We start from the raw sequence: 22,788 nt of genomic DNA on the forward strand, positions 1-22,788 counted from the left end.
AAAACTATCGTTGCCAATTCTGTTTCACAATGGCAATCATAACATAGAGTAGGAGCATTGTTGCGACATACGCTTAACTTCCAAGAAACTCATTTTTAGAGTGTAGTGTTCTACCAATCAGCAGAAAGCAGTTTTTACATAGTTAACGTTAGCTCAACAGTGACGAAGCCAAGTAACATTTATTAGCATAACCCTTACTCACAAAGTCTCAGGGGGCTACACAGGCCCACAACTATGGTCGTTATAACATTCCCTGCCCTCAAACCTAAATGAAAGCAAGGAAAAACTAAAAAAAAAAAAACAGGCATGAGAATCCAGAATGAAGCTTCTCTGGATATGAAATATCCAGGAAGTTTACCTGTTGTCATTTGTTTGTTAAGTTTAGCAGCATGAAAAAGGGAATTAAACAACAGTTTCCGAAACAAACTCGGAAACAACAAAATATGGGAAAAAGGCAGCTGTCTTTTATGAATTCCGACAATTTTCAATGAGCAGCTATTAAGTAGCTCAGTGAGTAATTGATTATTGAAATGGTTTTTAAGTATGTCCTGATACTGTTCATAAGTGAGTCTTGGTCAAGAGCTCTCATAGCAAGTCCAGCACCTCCCCTTTCCACAACCCCCTTTTTGTCCTGCCTTCACTGTGAAAACACAGGCAACCCAGGATTTAAAGGTCAAGTCCACACAAAAGCTAACAGTCTACAAAGCCTGAGGTGTTTTTAATTGACATTTCTGTCTTTGTCACCTGGCTTTAAAAAGAAGAAAAAAGACGAGTTTTCTTTTTAATATACTAAATAACTGAAAAACAAAACCGTGTAAAAACAACTAAGAAAATAGGGTGTAACCAGGTTGAAGGAATCCCCTTGTTAGGTGGGCATGAGGTTGGTTCTGCCTAAGTGCTTACTTCACCATAAAAGGGAGGCTCCAGTGCAAATCCCCTCACAGAAAACAGGCTCTCCCTATAGAGAGAGATAAACCAGTTAGGGCTTTGTTTATGAAGTTTCACTTTATTCCTGCCTGACAACCATTTAGACAAAGACTATGGGGGATATGTCCTCCCAGGAATGAAAAACAATAGTCAGGATCAGCAGCTTTTCTGTGCAGTTAACACTTTGATTCTAAAAGAGAGAAAAGAAAACCTTCCTTCCTAAAGGCATTAATGATCTGGGGCAACACCTGCAAGTGTAAAAGAAGGTGGCCGGAAAAATCTGTCTTTTTGGGTAATGGGGAAAACTAAACTCTGAATGCACTCAAAACAATGATATTGGGTTATTTCCTGGGACCCAAATTATATTATACTGATTCATATTAATCAGTGAAGAAAAACAGAACAAATCATAGAAAAATAGCATTTTGTGTTTGCATTTAATAAGAAAGTTTATTGAAAACTTCAAAGTTGATAAAAATAAAAAACGACTTGGAATCTGTTACTCATACCCCACTAACACTTTTATGTATCCGGCAGCAGTTTTAGAAAGTTGCCTGTTAGTCATGTCTCCTGGACCCTAACTTACTTTAAGGTGTTAATTATAGTGTGAGGCAAACTTGATTTTACAACTGCATCCTTGTCGACTTTCACTGCCCTGAGCGCCACAGCCCGGCCGTTGGCACAAACTTATAATTTTGCTTCTGCATCGTTCACCCTATCAAAAAGAATTGGAAAAACTCTTTTGTGTGTGCCATCTTTTGTGCTTTCAGCATTTAAGATGGCTTTTGTCTAGTTGGAGATGGGTATCTGCCACAAACATCACTCAGGCATTGTGGAAAGGGGGGGATTTGTTTTCAGCGCGCCTTTGTTCCATTCTTTGGCCCTAACCAAGAAGCCACGCCTGCTCTTCTACCTCAAATTGTGCTGTGAACATTCCCTTCTTTGTGAGGCAAGGTGCATGAGCTGGCGCATCTCCGCAGGCTTTCGAGGAAGATGGTGGCGGTAACTTAACCTGGTTGTGCATCAGGGTGGCCATCGGCTACCGGGCCCAAGACAAGCAGCGCAATAGGCCAATTGTGTCAAGGGAGACAAAAGCCACTCTGAATGTGGTCTAACTTTGACTAACATTTTTCTTGCAACATAGTAGATTCATTCATATTACAATCGTGCAAGCAGAATGTTTTGCAGTGACACTGTCAATCAACTGGCATAGTAGATGCAGTATTCACTGCAGCTTGACTACTGCTTGCTAGAATGGTTACTTACTCTTCAGCTCATCTTCGAAAGGGCTGAACTGTAAAAACTACATAACCGTACTCTGTCAGCAGAATTTTTTTTCTTAGTTTAAGTATGCTTTGAATGTATATTATTTAAAAGTGTTAAATTGTGTGATTAAATTTAAACATTTTTTTATGCACTATAAAAAGTTTTGGCTTTCTAGTTTAAAAAAAAAAAATACGCAAACATATCTAATATGGCAGTTTTTCTAAATCGTATTATATTAATTAAAAAAATATTTATATTTCTTGAGTACCGTATTTTTACACTATAAAATGCACCTTTAAAGGCTGACCATGTGCCTTAGAATACAGTGAGTTTAAAATTGGACCAATATTAAGTCGCAACAGGTCTTGTAACTACGGTAAGCAGCCGCCGAATCGTTTTTTCCCCGTAGAAAAAGTAGTGCGCATGCTAGGATATGTATACCGGGTTTAATTTCCTAACCAATGTGTCAATCATCATTTCAATCGGTCACTACTGGATAAGGTTATTCGGAGGTGAGGGAGGTGGGTCCTTTTTAGCATTTACAGGCTAAAGAGGGGTAAAACAAAGCCTGCATTTGGCCAAAAAATATATGAATCACAAGTTAGGTTTGTCCACGGCCTAGAGAAAATAATTTTGCGAGTCTGTTTATTTGTAAATGAATTATGGGGATAAACAGATAGCTAGAAACAAGCAATGTCCATCGATGCAGACATGCTTTTCGGCTGATTTTTTAAAATTTGTTGGCATTATTGTGTGTTTTGGAGTATGGGAATATTCTACAAGGTTGAATTGCCAACACTCACGGATGTAAGGAGGCCATCACTGTGTATTATGGTCGAATGTGATGGCTGCCAGACGACGTCTTTGGTGAGCAAGCCCAGCTTTATATTTGTCACGTATCTTGTGTCAGACTGATCGCGATGTTCCTATGACTGGTATATTTTTAGATGGTCAACATATCTTGAATCCCAAGAGTTTTAAGCTTTCCAATGATGTGTGTGGCATGACGTATTTCAGCGAATGGTGACATCGTACATACACAGTGTCTGTTCGTGTCTGAGACACGTATTTGCTTATTTTGGCGATGCGCCTTATAATTTGGTGTGCCTTATAGTGCAGATAATACGGTAATTGGTAGAAAAAAACATTAAAATTATTTACTATCAGCTGTATCAGAAATGTTAATTTGAAGATGATTTTGTTAATTATTGAAACAAGTTGAAAAATGAATAAAAATATACTTAAAACGTGAAATATTTTCTGCTAATCGGGTCAAAATGTATTTTTCGTAGTGTACTAGCGTTCCTGGTTGCTTGTTAATTAGTTAGTTCGATCACCCCAAATTGTAGATTGCAATTGTTGGTTCTTAGGGCGGTAGTGGCGCAGGAGTTAAAGCGCTCGTCTTGGGATCACATTGTAAAGCGCTTAGAGATGTCTTCAATGACTTTCTAACAAACAGGGAGGTTAGGTTGGAAGAGGAAAAATGAGATTAATTTCATTTATGTCAAAATCTTGGCCAATTAAATGTGAAGTAGCACCTTGAATCTTAAAAGTCATACAACAGGGTTTGATATGGTAAGGTAAAGGTTTGATCTTGGCATTAATCGGGATACAGCGCACATTTTTTAAGTGAGCACATAATATATTGATAGGTACAAAACAATGATTGATTGTTATTGGTATGTCCATGCAACAGGTACATTAAACTCAAAACACATCCACACTTTAAAGACCCCATTTTTGTCAACTCCTTCTCATGTCAGAGGCATCATTCATTGTCTATTATTTCCTCTGTGCTACCTTTTTCTCTTTCTTTCTCAATCACTTGCTTAGGCCCCGTACACATTCTGAGAAGAGGCCAACTGTGTTGTTTGGCACTGTGGGATCCACGCCCGGGCAACCTCCAGCATATGAGGCAGTTTTATTAAATCTGCAGAGGCGCTGGGCCGCGCTAGCAGGTAATCCCACAGTAATTGTTTCCAGATTAGGGGACGCGCACCACAAAGCATGTTTAGCCAAGCATGAAATGGCCTCCCCTGCTCTGCAGTGCCAGCAAGCAAACCTGGTTAGACTCACCTGGGTGAAGTCCACAAATGTCCACGGAAGCAGAGAGTCCAGGTAGCCAATGTCTTTGGAAAACCTGTTGAGGATTCTTCCTGTGGAACCAAGCCACATATAAGAAGAAAATAGATGTTTGACATAATAGAAAGCATTTTTTATAATGGATCCTGTCTGCAATATAGAGTACATAGTAATACTGTAAATGTCACGACCGGCACAGGCAAGGGACCCAAATGTGTAACGTTTCACACAATGCTTTATTAAGGGATCGGGGAAGTCAGGGCGAGAGGAAAGAGACAGAGTTCTGGTGCTCGCTAGGCGGGAGGAAGCGAACAAAGTGTGGTCGGAGATCAGAACAAGTCGGGCAGCCGGGACTGGAGAACGGAGCGTGGTCGGAGATCGGAAGCAAGTAGGGCAGCCGTAATGGGATACAGAAAACAGAATCAGGCAGGATACGGGTAGCCGGGACAGGAGAGCGGAGCTTGAATCGGGGATCGATACAGGAAACCGAATCAGGCAGGATACGGGTAGCCAGGACAGGAGAACGGAGCAGGTCAGGATCAAACGGGAAGCAGAGTCAAAAGTGCTTTCCCTGCATGCGCTGAGGTTCGGTGACGGACTGACCAGGAGTGCACGAAAATGATGTGCTTAAATAGTAAGAGGACTAATTAGGGAACGAGTGGCAGCTGGGGCTGAAAGGGTGAGCGCAGGTGAGGGCAGTTGACAAATCATGACAGGAAATCAGTGGTCGGCAATCTTTTCTGTACCACAAGCTGGTTCGTGGTCTGACAATGTTCTCACGGCCTGGCCCAAGGGTGGCATTAAAATTGTTTGTACTTTTTCTATAAAACCAAAACAATAACAATCATAACGTTTAAAGTACCGTTATATTCGGACTATAAGTCGCGACTTTCTTCCCAAACATTTAACCGAGTGGCTTATGCAATGATGCAGCTAATTTATGCATTTTCTTCTAAAGCCCGCCAAGGGCGCCCGAGCTGTAGATGTAAAAGTGAGACCGGTGGAATATATGTGTCGAAGGAACTTCAAGCTTTGTCCTTGAAGAAAACTAGCACGAAAAGGGCCTCATCTTAGTAAAGGTGTCAATCGAAATGGGAGTGCTAACTACCATATTGGGAATAATTTTACGAATATGTTGATTTTTGAACGGAAATAATCTCTCAAAACAGATTACAAGAAGTTCCAGCAAAGCAGAAATGTTTAAGGTTAATTTCTATTCATCTGTCACCATTATTGTGTGTTTTGAAATCAATATTTTACACTATTAGATTCTATGAATTGTCCTTGATGTACAAAGCCATTTTCCTGCACATTAAAAGAAGCTGAACACGGCCAGGGGACGTAATGGTGAGTTACACCGGCTTTATAGTTTTCGGGTATTTTGTTTCAGACTGATCGTGATGTTACTATGATAAGTACATTTTGAAATCATCATATCTTGAACCCCAAAAGTTTATGCTTTCCAATGATATGTGGCATGACATGTTTCCGTGACTGGTGACACGTATTTGTTCATCAAAAGTCCGGTGGCCTAGCGGCGGGCCGCTGTAACGTTAAAGGGTTAAGGTACCATACCTTATAAAAACTCTTTATACGGTCTTGCTTTATAATTGGGGGAATAGGTCACCTAATGACTCCCAACAACATGTGTGCGACACATCGGTTCGATAGAACTATTGTCTCGTCATTTACTGTACACAGTCCTATGTGTGTATATGGGAGCTGATCCCTGCTTGATCAGGGTGGCAGTGGCTCAGGAGGTAGAGCGCTCGTCTTGGGATCGAGACATCGCAGTTCGAATCCCGGCTCCTCCGTGTTATGTCGAAGTGTCCTTGGGTAAGACACTGAATCCCTAATACCCCCAATAAGCAGTTTAGCACCTTACATGGCTGCACGGCCGCTATTGGGAAATGTGAAGCACACTGTAAAGCGCTTTGGGAAGTCTTGACTTGAAAAGCGCTATATAAATACAGATCATTTCATTTCATTTCATTTCAATCATTTTTTTTTTCTTTTCTGTGCGGCCCGGTATCAAACTTGTGGTCATGTCATCCATCCATTATCTGCGCCGCTTATCCTTAGTAGGGTCGCAGAGGTGCTGGAGTCTATTCCATCCATCCATCCATTATCTGCACCGCTTATCCTCATTAGGGTCGCAGGGGTGCTGGAGCCCATTACAGTCCTCTTCAGGCAGTGGGAAGGGGACTGAACTGGTTGCCAGCCATTCGCAGGGCTTACAACTCACATGCTCATGCACACCAAAGTACAATTTGGACCGGCAAATTAACCTGACATGGACGTTTTTTGAGAATGTGGGAGGAAACCGGAGTGCCCTGAGGAAACCCAAGGAGGCACAAGGAGAACATGCAAACTCCACACGGGGAGGCTACAGTAACTGGACTTAAATCCTGAACCTCCCCACCGTAGGGCTGCGCGCTAACCACCCAACCGCAATTATATAAAAAGTTCAAACAACATGTGACCTAAATTAAATAACTAGCCACATAAAATATTTCTTTAAGCACCATAAAGTATAATCAATATGCAATACAATACAATAAAATCTAAACAATATAAATATATATAAATATACAGATACTGTCAATCATAATTCAGTGTTTCGTCTATTGAACTAGCAGAGACAAATTCTCCAAACAAAGATTGCTGGATGTTAGAGAGAAAAAAAGTTCTCTTTTTAAAACAATGAGTCATTATTTGTTTTCAATTTCATGAACAATGTCTCAAATGAATATGTGCAGGAGGCTTTTGTTTTGGAACAAAAGGTAGCTATGGAGGGGGCAACACAAACTGCCTGCCTGCCTATTCCTTGATGTGACTGGCAGCGTCATTGCCGTTAATTGAGCTGCCTATAATCTGCTCAGGTGTTCATTATTTCAAATGGCGCTTTCGAATCCTTTCTCTTCCTTTATGTTGGCACAGAGCGCATGAGGATATCCTCTAGTGGCATTCACACACTGTTTACTGCAGGGTCACTGAAACTGACAATCTCCACTTTACTCCACTTTAAGGTTTTCTTTATCTCACTATGATGGAGTTTCTGGGAAAAGGAGAAAAAAAAACACAGCAGAGCCAACAACATCTTTGCTGCCTTTACTTGTCACTGAACAATAGAAGCAGAACCAAATATTGATATTGCCATAACTAAGTTTCCTTCTGGTTTTGTATCACCACACTAAGTCAGATATCAATACCGCACAGGAATAGAGCAAAATATCAATATTCCTATATATGACTGTAGTTGAAAAAAATAATACGAAATGTTCTAATGTTATCGCTGTCTGATGGTGCAGTATTGATACATCAATTTAGGATGTTCAAAACACCTTTTGGTAGAATCAAATCTAATTAGCATGACTATAGTTGTCTATCATTGTTAACTGACAATTATCCAATGGGAGACATGTATAATGTCAAGTTACATTATGTGCAGTTGTGTAATAATTTATTAAATGATTACTTATTACTATATTTTTGGTTTGGGCATGATCAAATACTTTATTTGGGTTTGCCACAGCAATTCAGGCTGGCGCAGACCAAACCATACCTTGTTGCATAAACTGATGATGCCAGATAAAGGAGTACTGTATGTCCTCTCGTTTATTTATTTGCAAGTTTTTGAAGGGGGTTCAATGTTACTCCTGTTTTCATAATTTTTTTAACACATATTTCAATGCAAACATGCATCGTGATTAAAATGCATTAACTCTACATTTGAGTTTTATTTGAATAATTCAATATTAGTGAGAAAATAATCAAATTCAATGGTTAGTCTGCGAGGAAATGTGGTTTGAGATCAATATTTGGATGCATATCTAAAGAAGACATAGAAAGGGAGGGGAATATGTGAGTGTGTGGCCCGCTGCTGGAGGTATGGCACCACTGACCTAAAAGTTGCCTCCCAGTCACTGCTATGGAGGTGGGCCCTGTAATCACCTCTCTCCACGGCTGTAAGCAGCTTACAGCTTTATCCAAAATACCGCTCCCGCCTAAAAACATGCATGTGGACGAGGGCTGACTCCTGCATAACAGCCATTGCATAAACCCTGCCAAACCATTATTCCCCGCGACAAGCTAGCGATGCTCCGAATCAGCGCTGATTCAAAGTCAAGTGGCGTAAGCATGTTGTACACTCGGAGGCAGGCTAATCGTATTCACAGTGTGAGTGCCCCTTTAGCATACAGACATCCTGAGGGGAGGGTTCAAATAAATGGTTAGAGCTGCAACTACTGTTGCTGGTATGCTAGCATCCAATCGCCTTGCTTTAGCCCAGGAAAAAGCGGCTTGTTAAAACATGTCCGCACAGGATTTGATAATATTTTACGTAATGATACAGTCTAAGCTACAGATGACCCAAATTTGAGCAGTCCTCGAACAGACAATGAGACTAGAATATGTTTCTTCTGGTTACATCATGCAATGCTCCGAGGCTCCTACAGCAGGAGACATCAGTCAACTATCAGCTGTTTTACGTGACAAGCGGCTCGGTAAAAGAAAAGGAAATGAGTAACAGATCCTCCGCAATAGAACAGATGCATTACGGTGATTCGGTTACGTGAATGGAAATGCCTGAGAGGTGAGATCAGTGCGGGACAATGGCTTCAATCACTGGGTGCTTGTCAACAATATCCGCTATTGTGCGAAAACTGCTATCAGTTTTCGAGCGATATAAGGTCAAATCAAACCATTTCTCATGGTTTTAAGACACCAGATGTGATCTGCGCCAATTTCTGAGGCTCAAGAAATATCACAGCCTCCCGCTCAGGAGGAGATATCAGGTTAACACCTCCTTCCCCTACAATCCAACCATCCCATTTAAAGAAATGGATCAGTGGGGTCCAGCTCGAGCGGGGTGTGTGGAAAATCGCTGTTCCCTGTAAACATCGCGATAAGAGAGAAACTCAACGTGTGGGCATCGGCACACTTAGAGAGGTCTTTTCAGACAGTAAAGTGCAATGTTGTCGAAACACTGAGTAGTGGGGAAGGGTGGATGCCAAGGCTGGAGGTGGCACACCTGCACTTTTCCATGAAGGGCCCAGGGGGCCCGGGGCAGCCTCCCACCGCCGGCACCTTGCTGCCAATACTAATACATTTTAAATCCATTCTCTTCGCTCTCTCCGCCAGGCTTGTGCAATCTCCCTTCCTTCCCTTTCATGCAATTAAATAGTGCGAGTGCCGAGCGAGGGGGAGCTCTATCAGCCATGCTGCACACACATGCGTGCACTGCTCCATCTCCACATTCAATTTACACACTTCGATATCATCATCCTGCTGTCTGCAATACTTCCCCCCCACTTTGCCTCTTGCATCCTGGTCCTGAAATACAGATATTTTCAGGAGAAAACATATCTGTGAAGACAATTACAAACTTACAGGGTGGAATTACCGTACTGTAGGTTTAATAATCTATATATTAGTAGACGATGTCCGCGTATTTGTGTGTGCGCTCATATTGACAGAAACTGCGCTGTTTAACAGTGCTGACGAACCAAGACTCTGGCCTGCAGTCTCCAAGGGGATTAAGCCACTCAATGACACTAAATTACAGGGATCAACATCAACTCAGCACATCCGCCACTGTCTGTACTACTCCAACAGGATCACATTTGAATGAATCACTTTTTCAAGTGTACTAAGATAAAAACTCCATATTCTACAATATAATTTCAGATGAATATATATTTACCACCTTTCTGGGCGAGTTGGGATTAAAAAGATCAGTGATTCATGAATTTCCAATGACTGAATATTCCTATAAATTTTATTTTACAAAACATATTTATAATTTTAGATGTTCCAGCTAAAACCAAAGCTAAGACACTCAGAATGGCACCGAATGTTTAAAAAACATTGCCAAATAGTAAATTGAGGTTAAAAAATGAGAGGATTTTCAAATAACAACTAATTATTACTTCCTTCAAGTTTTTTAAACTAAGCTTGATAATTTTCTTTGGGTGTGAGAGACCCCTCAGGAATTAGACAGTGAGGGATTTTTAGTGCTGAATGTAATCGCAATTAACTGGCTAAAAGAGCACAAAAAAATTGACAAGACTTCAATGAATAATATGGCACTTTTCACCCGAATTAAAATGATGCAAACTACACAGTCCTTAACTCCTTCTTCAACTTTAGCTAATGTCACGTTGAATATTTATTATGTGCCATAAAGGTATTGGAAAATATCAAGGTTGTAATCACCACTTCGGAAGTGGACGATATCCATGCAGTACTGAAGATAACAACAGTGACGCAAATTGGAATTGAATGGCTCAGAAACGCTGAATTGCTGATACAGAAGACATACAAAGCTTTCACATCAGTTCGAATTCAGCGTTGCTGTACTGCATTGTTACGCCGTACAATCATAGAGCGACAAGTAAGACCTTTGTGCAGCGATGCCTGAAAGGGTAACCTTTCCCCCTATGAGGCCGACTCTTCAGTGCTCAGCCTGCACACAGTAGCGACATGTAGTGAAGTTCAAGATTGGCGAGGTGCCAATAGTTGTCGGTCACAAAAGTAGGAACCCTTTTGCGGATTATCATATATTTAAATTTTGATCTTGAACAATTTTAAAGTTTTGATTTATGTGAGGAAAACAAAGAATATCTAATTATAAAACATAAGGTTAGGTATATTACCGTTACTTATTATGACTGATTTTCTGAACTTTTTTTACTTTTTAGGCAGCAGACCAATGTCCGGCACATGTTATGGAGAGACAGAACAGCACCGTTTGTTTTTGTGACACTCAAAGATGAATTTCTAATTTTCTGAATTGGTTGTGGCTCGAAAATTCATAAAACAAACATAAAAAAAGAAAAATATTTTCACATAGCAACTTTTAGGATAAACATCTCAAATTATATAAAAAAAACATTAGATTAGTACTACTCTGAATTGAGGATGCTTCTTTTTGTTTGGGTGTCATTTTCTGATTTTACTGTGTAAGCTTGTGCTGCAATGCATTAACGGTGAATCAAGCAGGTTTCATCAAGGTTCATGGTCCATAGTACACTCGGGTAAATATGACAAATCAATTAATTATATCTCTGAAGCGTTTGTCTGAAAATCCTGTGCAGACATACACCGTTGTTTGCTCTCCTGCAGGCCAAGCGGTAATAATAAACGGACCGGTCACACAATAGTGATAGCGCCAATCAGATAACTATGTACTAAGCCTCTCCTGTGCTGCGATAAAACACAGATTATTACATTATTTCAAAGTGTTTGCAAATAGATTAGGTCACACCCGGCAAGTCCAACACACTATAAGGAAGAAACAACAAACACATTGGTGATGATTAAAAGGCCAGTGCTGTTTGCTATAAGAACACACGCATCTTTGTAGAAAGCAAGCCTTGCCGCTACACCTGCCTCAAAACACCCTCAAATCATATTTAAGCAGTTCATTGTGACTCATTACACAGATACAAGGTTCCCTTTTGTTGCACGTTCCCACCCAGGCCGTCTGTGTTGCATATGCATTGTAGCTATGAAGAGATTAGCCTGAGTAATTGTCTGCTGACAGGCGAACAATGCTTGGGAAAAATTAAAGCCGTCACTTAGCTAGATCACTTTTGTTTTTGAACAAAAGGTGACAGGTTGTTTTTGGTTTAAAATGACTGCACGTTAATTTATACAAAAAGTAAATTTGAAAATTATTTTTTTTTTACATTTCACCTGCGCTTGAAAATGTCACATGCCCTGGAAAATAATTTATGGTTTGATTTCTTTAAAATAAAATAGAATGTTGCAGTCATCTCTTTTAAATAGTGAAAATCCCTTTTTTTAAATAATGATTCTGCATCATGTCTCACTTAAGGTGTAACAAATGTAATTTTCTTTTTTTCAGTCTTGACTTAATTGCCAATGATTTTTTTTAATCTATTAAGAATAAATGACATACCACACATATAATCTGATACATTAAAAATGATATGCTTGAACTAAATATAAATATAAAGAGCCCCGGTGTCCGACGTTTTAATACAATTTTTAATCAAGTGTTTTAATGAAACATTCATATTTTTGTCAAACTAATTATATATATTTAGGTAAAAAGAAAAATATGTACATTCAATTTAAGATTAGTCGTGCACTAAATGAAAAATATTAATCAAAAGGGCCCTGGTGTCTTAATTTCAATACAATTTTGAGTCACTGTGTTTTTAATAAAATGTTTATATTTTTGTCAAGCTATTTATACATTTAAGTAAAAGGAAAAATAAAGACATATATTCAATTTAAAATTAGTTGTGCACTAAATCAAATAGCTTAATGCTAAAAAATAGCAATCGCATATTGAGGTTACACACAATTTAAGTATCGGGAAAATAAAGGGCATAGTCTGCTCTCTTGTGTTGACATCTAAGAATTACCACTTGATGGCTTGTAGCATGTGTAAACCTATCTCTTCTGCAAATAATACAAAAAAAGAAAAACATGTCAGCCTCTTACCAATTGGATTGATTTGGAAAAAGTGCATAGGGCTCCGCAGGATGGAATCAAACATCCGTTTGTGAAGTGTCTGGGCTGACCTCACCAGGACATTGAAGAAGACCAAACTGCGAGCAAAACCAAACACTACAGCGGCACCTGTCAAACCTTAGAAATAAATAATAAAAAAACATCTGTTAGAATAAAACAATTCTGTCATTCTCATGCTTACGGAAAGGACAACTATGTTTCAAGGTCAAATACCAATTGTCATCCCCTAATAATAGGTGTTTTTTTTCCTGTGTTCCGTTATCTTTCTGAGTTCATGTAGACTTATAATGTTCAAAGTCACAGGGAGACAATCAGAGTGACGCAAGCGTAAGACTGCGCTCTCTTTCTCTCAATACAGCTGAGGCCTATGTAACCACACTTGGCCTTGAAGGCCTTGGGTTACTGCAACACAAATTCCTAAGCGCTTCTTTGAATGGGTGCTTTATTTTATAGTACACAAGCATACATTTTTTTCCCCGAGGTGGACAAATACCAAGGTTCACCTGCGTAAACACTCAGGTGAAAGTCAAGGTCTGGCTGTGTAGGAAAGCTACAGTTGGGGGACGTAACATTGACTTGCTGCTGCTGCGAGGCCCTTCCAAAGAAAAGAAACATAAAACAAGGATTGATAAATGTGAAGAAAAGAAGTGATGCAAACAAAACATTTTCCATTACAGAAATGGAGCAAAAGGTCACTGTCAACAAGCGACACAGAATCAAGATAATGATTTGACCGCCAAAGACGTCTACTGTTTACACCTGTTCACATTTCTGCCAGCCAATTTGGCTCTTTGTATTCTTTTTTCCTTTTCTACGAGCAATTGTGTCAGAAGAATATTACCAATGAGCAAGCCACCAGTCCTGCAGAACAAATGCCACCTTTAAAACAAATCAAATACTCATGTTTATTTGAAAAACAAACACTTGACACTTTCCTAATTAACGCACACTCACTTGTGCAAGAACGTTGAGAATGAAGAGGGAGAGAAGTACGAGGAAGTTGGCACCCGCTCTGAAATACTTCAGATACATTTGCAGGCCGACATCTCCCAGCATGCGTTTTTCATGTTCCGTAGGCTGCGCTGCCTACACATACACATGCAGTGTCATTCGCCCGATCGCTGCAAAAGAAAGCTAAGTCTGTCCTGACCTCTAGAGGCAGTACGGAAAAACAACACACATCTTTGACGGTTGTATATGAAAAACCAACACAGGAGCTTAACAAAAACAATTTACCATCACAATGAAATATGCTTTATTGACTGACGGCATCTGGTGATTTACATCAAAATGTTTAATATGTGGATACAGAATTTGACAATGCTGCATGGATACTTGCCATTTGCTTAAAGCTGGCATGCTTCGTTTAAGGTGTCCTTAAAAACTTGAAAGATAATAATGTATCCATCAAGTATGTCTTAACATTGCCCATCTAAGCTCCAAGAGCCAGGGATATTAAAGTTTGGCCTTGGGGATCAAGACTTTCGGTTCTCAGGCTTGCTGGAGCAGTAAAAGAATTCCAACTCCAAATATTTAGCCTTGTTTTTCTGTATCACGCTTCATCATTCAGCCTAAATAAGTAAGCTACCCCACATATTATAAACCTAACAACGGATAAACACAACACATTTATTCACAACAATTGGAGAAAAAGAATTTTTTATGTTTTGCATTAGATGTATTAATTAGTTTATTTTAAAAGTTGAGTGAATTAAGTTTTGCAACAAAATCAACTCACCAAACCATACAAACTCAACACTGCCGTCTAGTGACCGGAGAGAGCATTTGGTTTACATTTATTTTAAAATAAATGAACTTCAGATAGAAAATCCCTCGCCTCTTTCGCTTTATTTTTTGACCTTCTCAGAAATTTATTTGAAGGCCGGATTTAATTATACAACAGGTCTCATCTCATTAGCTGCACCGCTTATCCTCAGTAGGGTTGCGGGGGTGCTGGAGCCTATCCCAGTAATCATCGGGCAGTGGGCACAGTAAGTCCAGCAGCTGGATTTGAACCCACATAGGAGGTTCCCAAGACCTTAGAACTGTGCCACACACGTGCTAACCACTGCGCCGCCGTGCTGCCCACAACAGGTTTTTTTTTTTTTTTTTTCTATTTTAACCCTGCGGCATATGCAGAGATACAACTAATGTATGCATTTTTCTAATGTGGGTCAGGGGCGCTCGAGCAGAAAAGGTAAGAGTGATACAGGTGGTGTCAAGGAAGATGGAAGTCTCAACCGCCAGCAAACAACATAGAAGGAGTTAGTACCAGCCCTGTTAGCGCTGTGTTACTTGTGTTGCTGATGTTTTTTGCTGTGTTGTGGCACTTGTGTTGCTACATCTCAGTGACTTTTAGCAGTGTGTGTTTTGTTACCAGTCCTGTTGGCACCGTGTTACTGCTGTATTTTTTTGTTGTGTTGCTGTGTCTTGGTGCCTTTTCTCAGTGTGTTTGTAATTAAATCTTTCAAAACACTTCTGTCTACCATCTTTCTATGTAAATATCTCAGGTATTAACATGGGCACATCCAGCATATAGTAAGGTTCGGCTTATGTATTCACAAAATGGTTTTCGTTTAAGAATGTATTGGGTGCGGCTCATAGTCACGTGCGGCTTATAGTCGGGAAATTACAGTGGATTCGACCATTTTGTTTATAAAATTGTTAAAATAATAAATAGCATAATTTCAAAATAATTAAAAAAGATTTGCTATTTAATACAATAATTAAACTGTTTAACTAGAATATAATGACAATGGGAAAAAAACAACGTAATTTGTACAACCACTTTTCAGAATTCTGATTTTATTTTGTGAAATCTTTCTATTGCGTTTTTATATTAGATTATATATAAGATTTTTTATAACATTGGCTGAACTTTATTCAATCACACAAATTAGCTTAAGCTACGCTATAAGCAAAATATTTTCAAAATAATAAGATATTGTGCTATTTATCTATCTATCTACCTTGGTAATATCCCTCAAGAGTGGTTACCGACAGCAAGACACACACATACAATAACAAAGAAAATAAAAGGGAAATAAATAACAAAAAAAAACACACACAATTTTTTGGACCATAGCCAACCCAATTGCCCAAACACCCAAACAAGTTAGTCACCTCGGCACCTAAGTTGGTCATTTGTATATTGTGCTACCGGTATTAAAAACATTTAAAAGACTCCCCATTGCATCTTATAAAATGCCTTTCAAAACGACTTTTAAACAAATGAAACACCATGACATTTACAACACAACAGCACCTACCATTGTAGGAGTTTCATCCATCAGCGAGTAGCACGAGGCGGACAAGGAGGACGTCGATGACACAGACTTGTCAGAGACATAAGAGGGGCAAGAAGAGGCTAATGTGTTGATGGGGGTAATGCTTGGTCTTTCATCTTGGCTGTCTTCCTCCTTGAGGAGTGAAGAGAAATCAAGTCCAGAGCTCTGCAACTCTTTATAGCTCCCCTTGGCCACCATTTGACCCTGACAACATTGAAAAGACATACGTTCACATCCTTTTCTCATTTTGATACATCCAGTAACTCAATTAAAACCTCAAAAAAATAACGAATAATGTCAAAAAAAATTACAAAAGTTTACTGACAGTAAGTTGAACCTTAAAACAATGATTTGGCCAGAAATGTAAAGGTGCGCCTTATAACCAAGTGCGCCTTATATACTTCGCAGTATACAGTGGGAAAATAATTGCATGCAGTAATTATGGGTATGTGTTACCTGACTAGGATTTAGAGTATTACAATATTCGAGCAATGATTGTGCAATGATAGTTAGATCGATAAACATCTATTTATTCTATCTACCTCGGTCATATCCCTCAAGAGGGGTGACCGACAGCAAGACAAACACATACAATAACAAAGAAAATAAAAAAGGGAAAAAATACCGCAAAACACGCACTAACATTTTTGGACCATGGCCAACCCAAATGCCCAAACATTCAAACAAGTTAGGCACCTCGACACCTAAGTTGGTCATGCTTTCGTCCCCCCAGGTGAAACGGGACACAAGAAAGCTGCCATGTCACTCGGGTAAGTGTGAAACAACAACTCTTCAGTTCAACAGCAGTGCCCGACAGCTTTCACTGGTTTACCCCTGCCGCATCATACAGGTGCCCTGCCCACCCCTTAGAATGCGTCCAAACATCCCGCTATCCTTTTACAACACCTCGCCACTCATTCCTATCACCAACAAAAGCTCTAGCTTCCACTAGATTTAGACCTCTTTTCTGCAGTGCACTCATAACACCATCCATCCACGTCAATCGCGGCTTTCCTCTTGGTCTCCTCCCATTTACTTCTGCTCTGTAGATCCTCTTCAACATTCGCTCCTTAAATGCAGACCATTTAACCATAACTTGGCCCACACGATCGATCTATTCTCAGTATTCCTTCCACATAAAAATGATCAGACATACCACTCATTTCACCTCTGTAAATATGCACATCCAACAGTCTACTTAGCATCCCATTCCTAACCACTACAGAATCCATCATTGCTATGTCCACCATCTCACCACCGATTAACATCACTGAACTAAAGTGCAAAACATTGCATGCTACAGTGCGTTAATGTATGCACCAACCGTATAGAAGAGCCCAAGGGTTACTAGACTTATTTAATGTGCCTTATAGTCCTGTGCTGTGCCTTATGTATGAAAAGTATATGATAAAAGACTATTTTTGAAGGGGTGCGCATTATAATTCCATGTGCCTTATAGTGCGGAAAATACAGTGTTTTTATGTGCCTTTCATTTGGGCAATGAGCAGTACCAAATCTGGTCTGCTCTTTTCTAAAGTCAGCAGCAATAGTCTCCAGCATTCCCTCGTTAAAATTCTCACTCACCTCCTTTAAGACAATAATTTCATTGACAGCCATCAAATATTGCAGCTGGTGAGTTACAAGGATGCATGGCTTGTCCCTTAGGAGTCCACAAATACACCTGTGAGAAATATTTGAACTTCAAAATGCTTTAACAAAACTCAGGACTTGTATGACACAACGTGGGTCCTACTTCTCAAAGATGTGCTTGCCCACTTCAGTATCCACAGCACTGAGGGGGTCATCAAGCAGGTAGATGTCAGCATCCTGGTAAACGGCTCTGACAAGAACACACCATTATAAGCAAATTCAAAATAAAGCGTGCATTTGATTCCTGCACACCTGGCCAAGATGACTCTCGCTTTCTGTCCTCCACTCAAGTTGGCCCCTCTGTCTCCAACGGACACTAAGTCACCCCCTGGCAGCAGCGCCATGTCCTTGACAGGTTTCAAATACACATCAGATGCAAATGATTCTAAGATAGACTTACAATAAGGTGCATGTCCAGGAACACTTCCAGGAACCTAATTCTCACTCTCTTCAGGGCACAGGCCTCCAGCACGCGGTCATATTTAAAACGGTTGAGCTCCTTGCCAAAAAGGATGTTGCTTCGGACTGTGCCAGGTAAAATCCAAGGCTGCTGCGAAATGTAGGCGAGATCTCCTCGGACCTTAACAACGCCACTTTCCTGGCTCAACTCTCCCAAGATAGCGCTTAAGAGTGAGGACTAACACAAAACATCAAATGACTATCAAAATATTCTTGAGAAATGATTCACAATGGCAAGTATACCTTCCCTGAGCCAACAGGACCAATTACAGCTAGCAGTTGAGCTGATCTTACTGTAAAGGACACATTCTGCAAGGTTGGCGCCTCTTGCATCTGTGAGGAAAAAGTGTAGTGCTTTAAAAGGAATCATTTAAATGCAATTATCATTTTCTCACACAATTCATTTTTGATAGATCAGGTTTTGAACAAGAACATATATTTGCAAGGTGTATTTGGCATCTTTTTTTCCAAAATAGCATGTAGTCTTAAGATTACTGCAGTTCCTATGTAACATGAATGGCTATTTCTGATTACAGTACATTGCTCCGCGTACACCAAAACATATTTTTTATTGCACTCTAAGACAGATCTACAGATGTCTTGTCTGTTGGGAATTATTGATAAATTCTATAGATTTTATTAATCATCAAAAAACTACAAAAATTGCACAGTTGTTTTAGGAATTATGAAATGTTATTTGAGTGGACGATACTTCCCTCAACAAAACCAAGCTCACCTTATCCCAATAACATGTCAAATCGTGAATCTTCACCATACAGTCTTTCTTCTCTTGCACAGGGAGTCCAAGATGCTGAGGAGCGACGTCATCAAGAAGGAGAAAGTTCTAACGGGGATAATGCCATCAGCTTGCTTTATTATGTATGATATATTATAAGTCATTCTGCAGTACTAATGTCCCAATAGTGACACTGATTGTCAGTTAGGTAAGCACACTACCCAAAGCAAAATTGTCCACTTACGTTGACAACTGTCCCATTGATATTAATTCAATAAGATGTTTTAAGAAAAGAATATGCCATTTTGTTGACAGAGATCGTGGATAATTTACCATTGCTTGTCACTTGTACCGTTTATTTTCGCAGACATACTCATTAATTGAAATATGAGAGAAACAAACATTTAATTAAGTTTGAGCCAGATCTATTAATCTACATAAACATTTTACGCAGATCAACTGAAAAGGTAATGTGGAAGGTGAGAATACATCTAAATGAAAATTTGAATTCTTACTTGAATTCTTTGAATGCTGATTAGGGACTCTGAAACTTTCTCAATGGCAGAGGGGAAGAAGAGCGTAATGGTAAGTCTGACGGCGCCATATAGGGAAACAGCCATGAAAACAGTGCTGGAAGACAGCTTGTTTCCCGTCAGGACATAGACACAGACGGTGAGGAAGATGATGAGCTTGATGGCCACAAAAAACGACGCCATGTTCAAGCCACGCAAGTAGGAGCTTTTCATTATTTTGGAAATTTCCATTCTACGCTATCAAAAAAAATGTGTTAGCAGACACACGGCAGTCAATCGTATTCACTGACTCAAACAAAGATGGGCTACCTTCGGACTTCCTCCACGAGAGCAGCAAAGGCTATCTCCCACCCGTACATCTTTATAACACGGATTCCTGAAATAACCTCGCTCATTGTGCGTATTCTGTCATCAGTCAAAACTGCAGTGTCAGCCCTACAACGAAAGACACTCATGGCAGGGACAGTACTGATACAACAATTAACTCCTAAAAGGTCCAATAAAACGCTGCTGACCTCAGCTTGGAAAACAACCTTCCAAACATCGTCTGCACTGGTATAAGAATGAAGAAAACAGCCATTCCCGCTAGGCATGATGGTCCGATCCAATACATCAGTAATAATATCACAGCTGCTGCTTGCAAGGGTGTGATCCACAGAAAGTGCAGATATAATGTTAGCTGGAAGATCAGGGCAAAATTAGTTTTATTTGCATAGTTCTTGATATGCAAATAGAAAATAAAGTGATGACTCAATAAGTACCTCATCAAATTTGTTGACATCATTGGACAGTAGATTGACAATTTGTCCTGTGGTCGTTCTAGTCAGCGCTATGTTGTTGAGATTGAGAGCCTTTGCAAAAAAAAAAAATGTATTACATTAGATAACCAAATAACAGCTCAAAATGTGTTATGTCCATACCTTACAATAGATCATGTGACATATGGCTACACGGATTTTCATGCCCGCCCTTTGCACGTGGTAAAAATACAGATGGTGGAGGATGGCCAACAATACAGTAGACAGGCTGATGCCCAGTGCATAACTGTAGGCCTTGTGCACTGCATTTGGATCCTCACGATCTGGACTCTCAAAGTACTCAATGAGCTTACCGAGGAACACTGGTTGAGAGACTTTGATGACTTCCTGTTGGAGTAAACGAGGTAACTTCGAACACCACAAATTGATCATTCCCAATTTTAGGGTGGATGTTTTGACTGTACCTCAATGAAGATGTATGCTCCAATGGAAATGTAAGATTTCCAGTAACATTTTATGAGGACTCTGGTCAGTTTAGGCTGGCGGAGAGCTTTTGCCGCAAATTTAACTTCTTGGTCCCAGTACCTTTAAAGAAAGCATTAAACATGTGTGATATTAACAGACATCAAACACAAACAAGGCTTAACTAAGACCATTTGTACTCAATACCAGTGAATGTCTCATCATACAGCAAATAAATAATAATAAAAATATCCATTGAGAAATGTGGTAAATTAACGATTATACATTTGCACAGATTGATAGACCCAATACACAATTCTCCAATGTTTACCCTTTTGGTGCAAAAGTGTTGTCACAACATCATTAAATATCAATCAATCATGTCAATCATGAGCAAGTACGAGTGACTGGTCCTTTGTTTACAAACAGCTCTAACAAGAGTCCTCAGCTCAAAGAGCTGCTGACAGCACCATACTGAGCCAAGACTGACAGCACAACACTAAATGTCATGTGCGACTGTTTGGGGAAGTATAGTTGATTCACAATGACCTCCATATCTTTGTTTCCTACAGCTCTTGTGACAAAAGGCAGCGTATCTAAGAGCGGTAGAGAATGGTCTGTTTTGAGTTGCAGTTCCAGTGAAACGTTCTAAATATAGATGAGCTCAACGTCAGGCTTGACCTTAAACACAATATCACCTTTCCTAAATGGTAGAGGGTACTGTTGTGTCACGGGCCACCACATTTTTATGACACGGGTTAAGATTGTTAACATATTGATTATTGTGGCTTAAATTTGCTGTACAAAAATCAGTATAGTTCAGCCTTCAGCTACTGCACAAGTAAGTATTATAGTCGGGAATGCATGCCAGTTATAATTGCATATGTAAATGCGATGCAAATAGGATTTATTTTGAAGACAACATTTGATGACTAAGAATAAGCGGTTGGCCAATCAATGGATGTTATTCACTGATGGACATTATGACCAGAAAGATCCTAAGTAACACAATTATATATTTCGTACCATTGCAGCTCTTTCCCAAGTCTTTCTGATGCATCCTCAGGTAGAACCTTGTACATGTCATCCTCTTCCAGCCTCCTCTTGTAGCCAATCCTGAATAAGGGATTCAACCAACTACACAGTACCAATACCGTCAATCCTAACAATGATGGTAGTAATAACAGTATAGTATTAAGACATGATACAACTTGAGTTTTGTGTTAAAATGTGTTTAAACCAGTGTGCCAGGGCACACAAGTGCACGAGACGTTATTTAATAAGCCACAGGAAATTTTATCATGGGGCTCAGGAGGAGGAGGTAAAGCGCTCGTATTGGAATCAAGAAGTCGCTGGTTCGATTCCCGGCTCCTCTGATCTATATATACGTTTCTTTGGGCAAGACACTGAATCACTAATGCCCCTTGATGAACAGGTAGTTTCCTTGCATGGCTGACGCTGCTATTGGCGTGTGAGTGTGTGTGAATGGGTGAGTGTGAAGCACATTGTAAAGTGCTTTGGGAGGTCTTCAGTGACTTGAAAAGGGCTATTTAAATGCAGACCATTTACCACTATTGCTTTCTTCCAGTGAACAGCCAAGTAACCAACATTCATTCATTCATCCATGTCAGTAGGTGCCTATATATATATATATATATATATATATATATATATATATATATATATATATATATATATATATATATATGTATAAGGGTTGCAACGATAAAATTGATTGAAATCGATTATTAAAAGTGTTGGCAACTAAATACCTTATCGATTCATCGTGTTGCGCAATTTATGCTATACTAAGCACGTTCAACAATAAAAATAAGTGCATTGTAGAGCGCTCTTGGGATCAAAGGATCGCATGTTTGATTGCCGGCTCCTCCGTGTTAAATGTTGAAGTGTCCTTGGGCAAGACACTGGATCCCTCATGCACCGATAAGCAGGTCGGCGCCTTGCATGGCTGACGCTGCTATTGGTGTGTGAGTGTGTGTGAATGGATAAGTGTGAAGCACATTGTAAAGCACTTTGGGAGGTCTTTATTGACTTGAAAAGCGCTATATAAATGCAGACCATTTACCATTGTATCTCGTTGTGAAGTTGTAAAGTTGTAGTAC

The 22,788-nt window shown here is 39.7% G+C and overlaps 1 protein-coding gene across 4 annotated transcripts in view; it reads right to left on the bottom strand.

Moving 5' to 3' along the window:
• The window catches only part of LOC148353195 (ATP-binding cassette sub-family C member 4-like), a 118,057-nt gene that overhangs the window by 92,982 nt on the left and 2,287 nt on the right, over nt 1-22,788 (bottom strand). For all 4 annotated transcript variants that reach the window (XM_088352498.1, XM_088352497.1, XM_088352496.1 and 1 more), the window contains exons 2-20: nt 21,692-21,802; nt 20,668-20,788; nt 20,366-20,590; nt 20,207-20,296; nt 19,961-20,124; nt 19,755-19,880; nt 19,428-19,677; nt 18,913-19,020; nt 18,420-18,509; nt 18,163-18,354; nt 17,970-18,064; nt 17,821-17,907; nt 17,652-17,748; nt 16,050-16,271; nt 13,735-13,866; nt 13,622-13,659; nt 13,284-13,375; nt 12,751-12,897; nt 4,270-4,349 (exon numbers count right to left, since the gene is read on the bottom strand). In XM_088352498.1, coding sequence (XP_088208624.1) covers nt 4,270-4,349; nt 12,751-12,897; nt 13,284-13,375; nt 13,622-13,659; nt 13,735-13,866; nt 16,050-16,271; nt 17,652-17,748; nt 17,821-17,907; nt 17,970-18,064; nt 18,163-18,354; nt 18,420-18,509; nt 18,913-19,020; nt 19,428-19,677; nt 19,755-19,880; nt 19,961-20,124; nt 20,207-20,296; nt 20,366-20,590; nt 20,668-20,788; nt 21,692-21,802 — 2,467 coding nt within the window. The remainder of the gene's footprint in view (nt 1-4,269; nt 4,350-12,750; nt 12,898-13,283; nt 13,376-13,621; nt 13,660-13,734; nt 13,867-16,049; nt 16,272-17,651; nt 17,749-17,820; nt 17,908-17,969; nt 18,065-18,162; nt 18,355-18,419; nt 18,510-18,912; nt 19,021-19,427; nt 19,678-19,754; nt 19,881-19,960; nt 20,125-20,206; nt 20,297-20,365; nt 20,591-20,667; nt 20,789-21,691; nt 21,803-22,788) is intronic.

This window comes from Urocampus carinirostris, chromosome 14 (genome assembly GCF_059441175.1).
Source record: "Urocampus carinirostris isolate Australia breed hairy pipefish chromosome 14, RoL_Ucar_1.0, whole genome shotgun sequence".
NCBI classification, from domain to species: Eukaryota; Metazoa; Chordata; class Actinopteri; order Syngnathiformes; family Syngnathidae; genus Urocampus; species Urocampus carinirostris.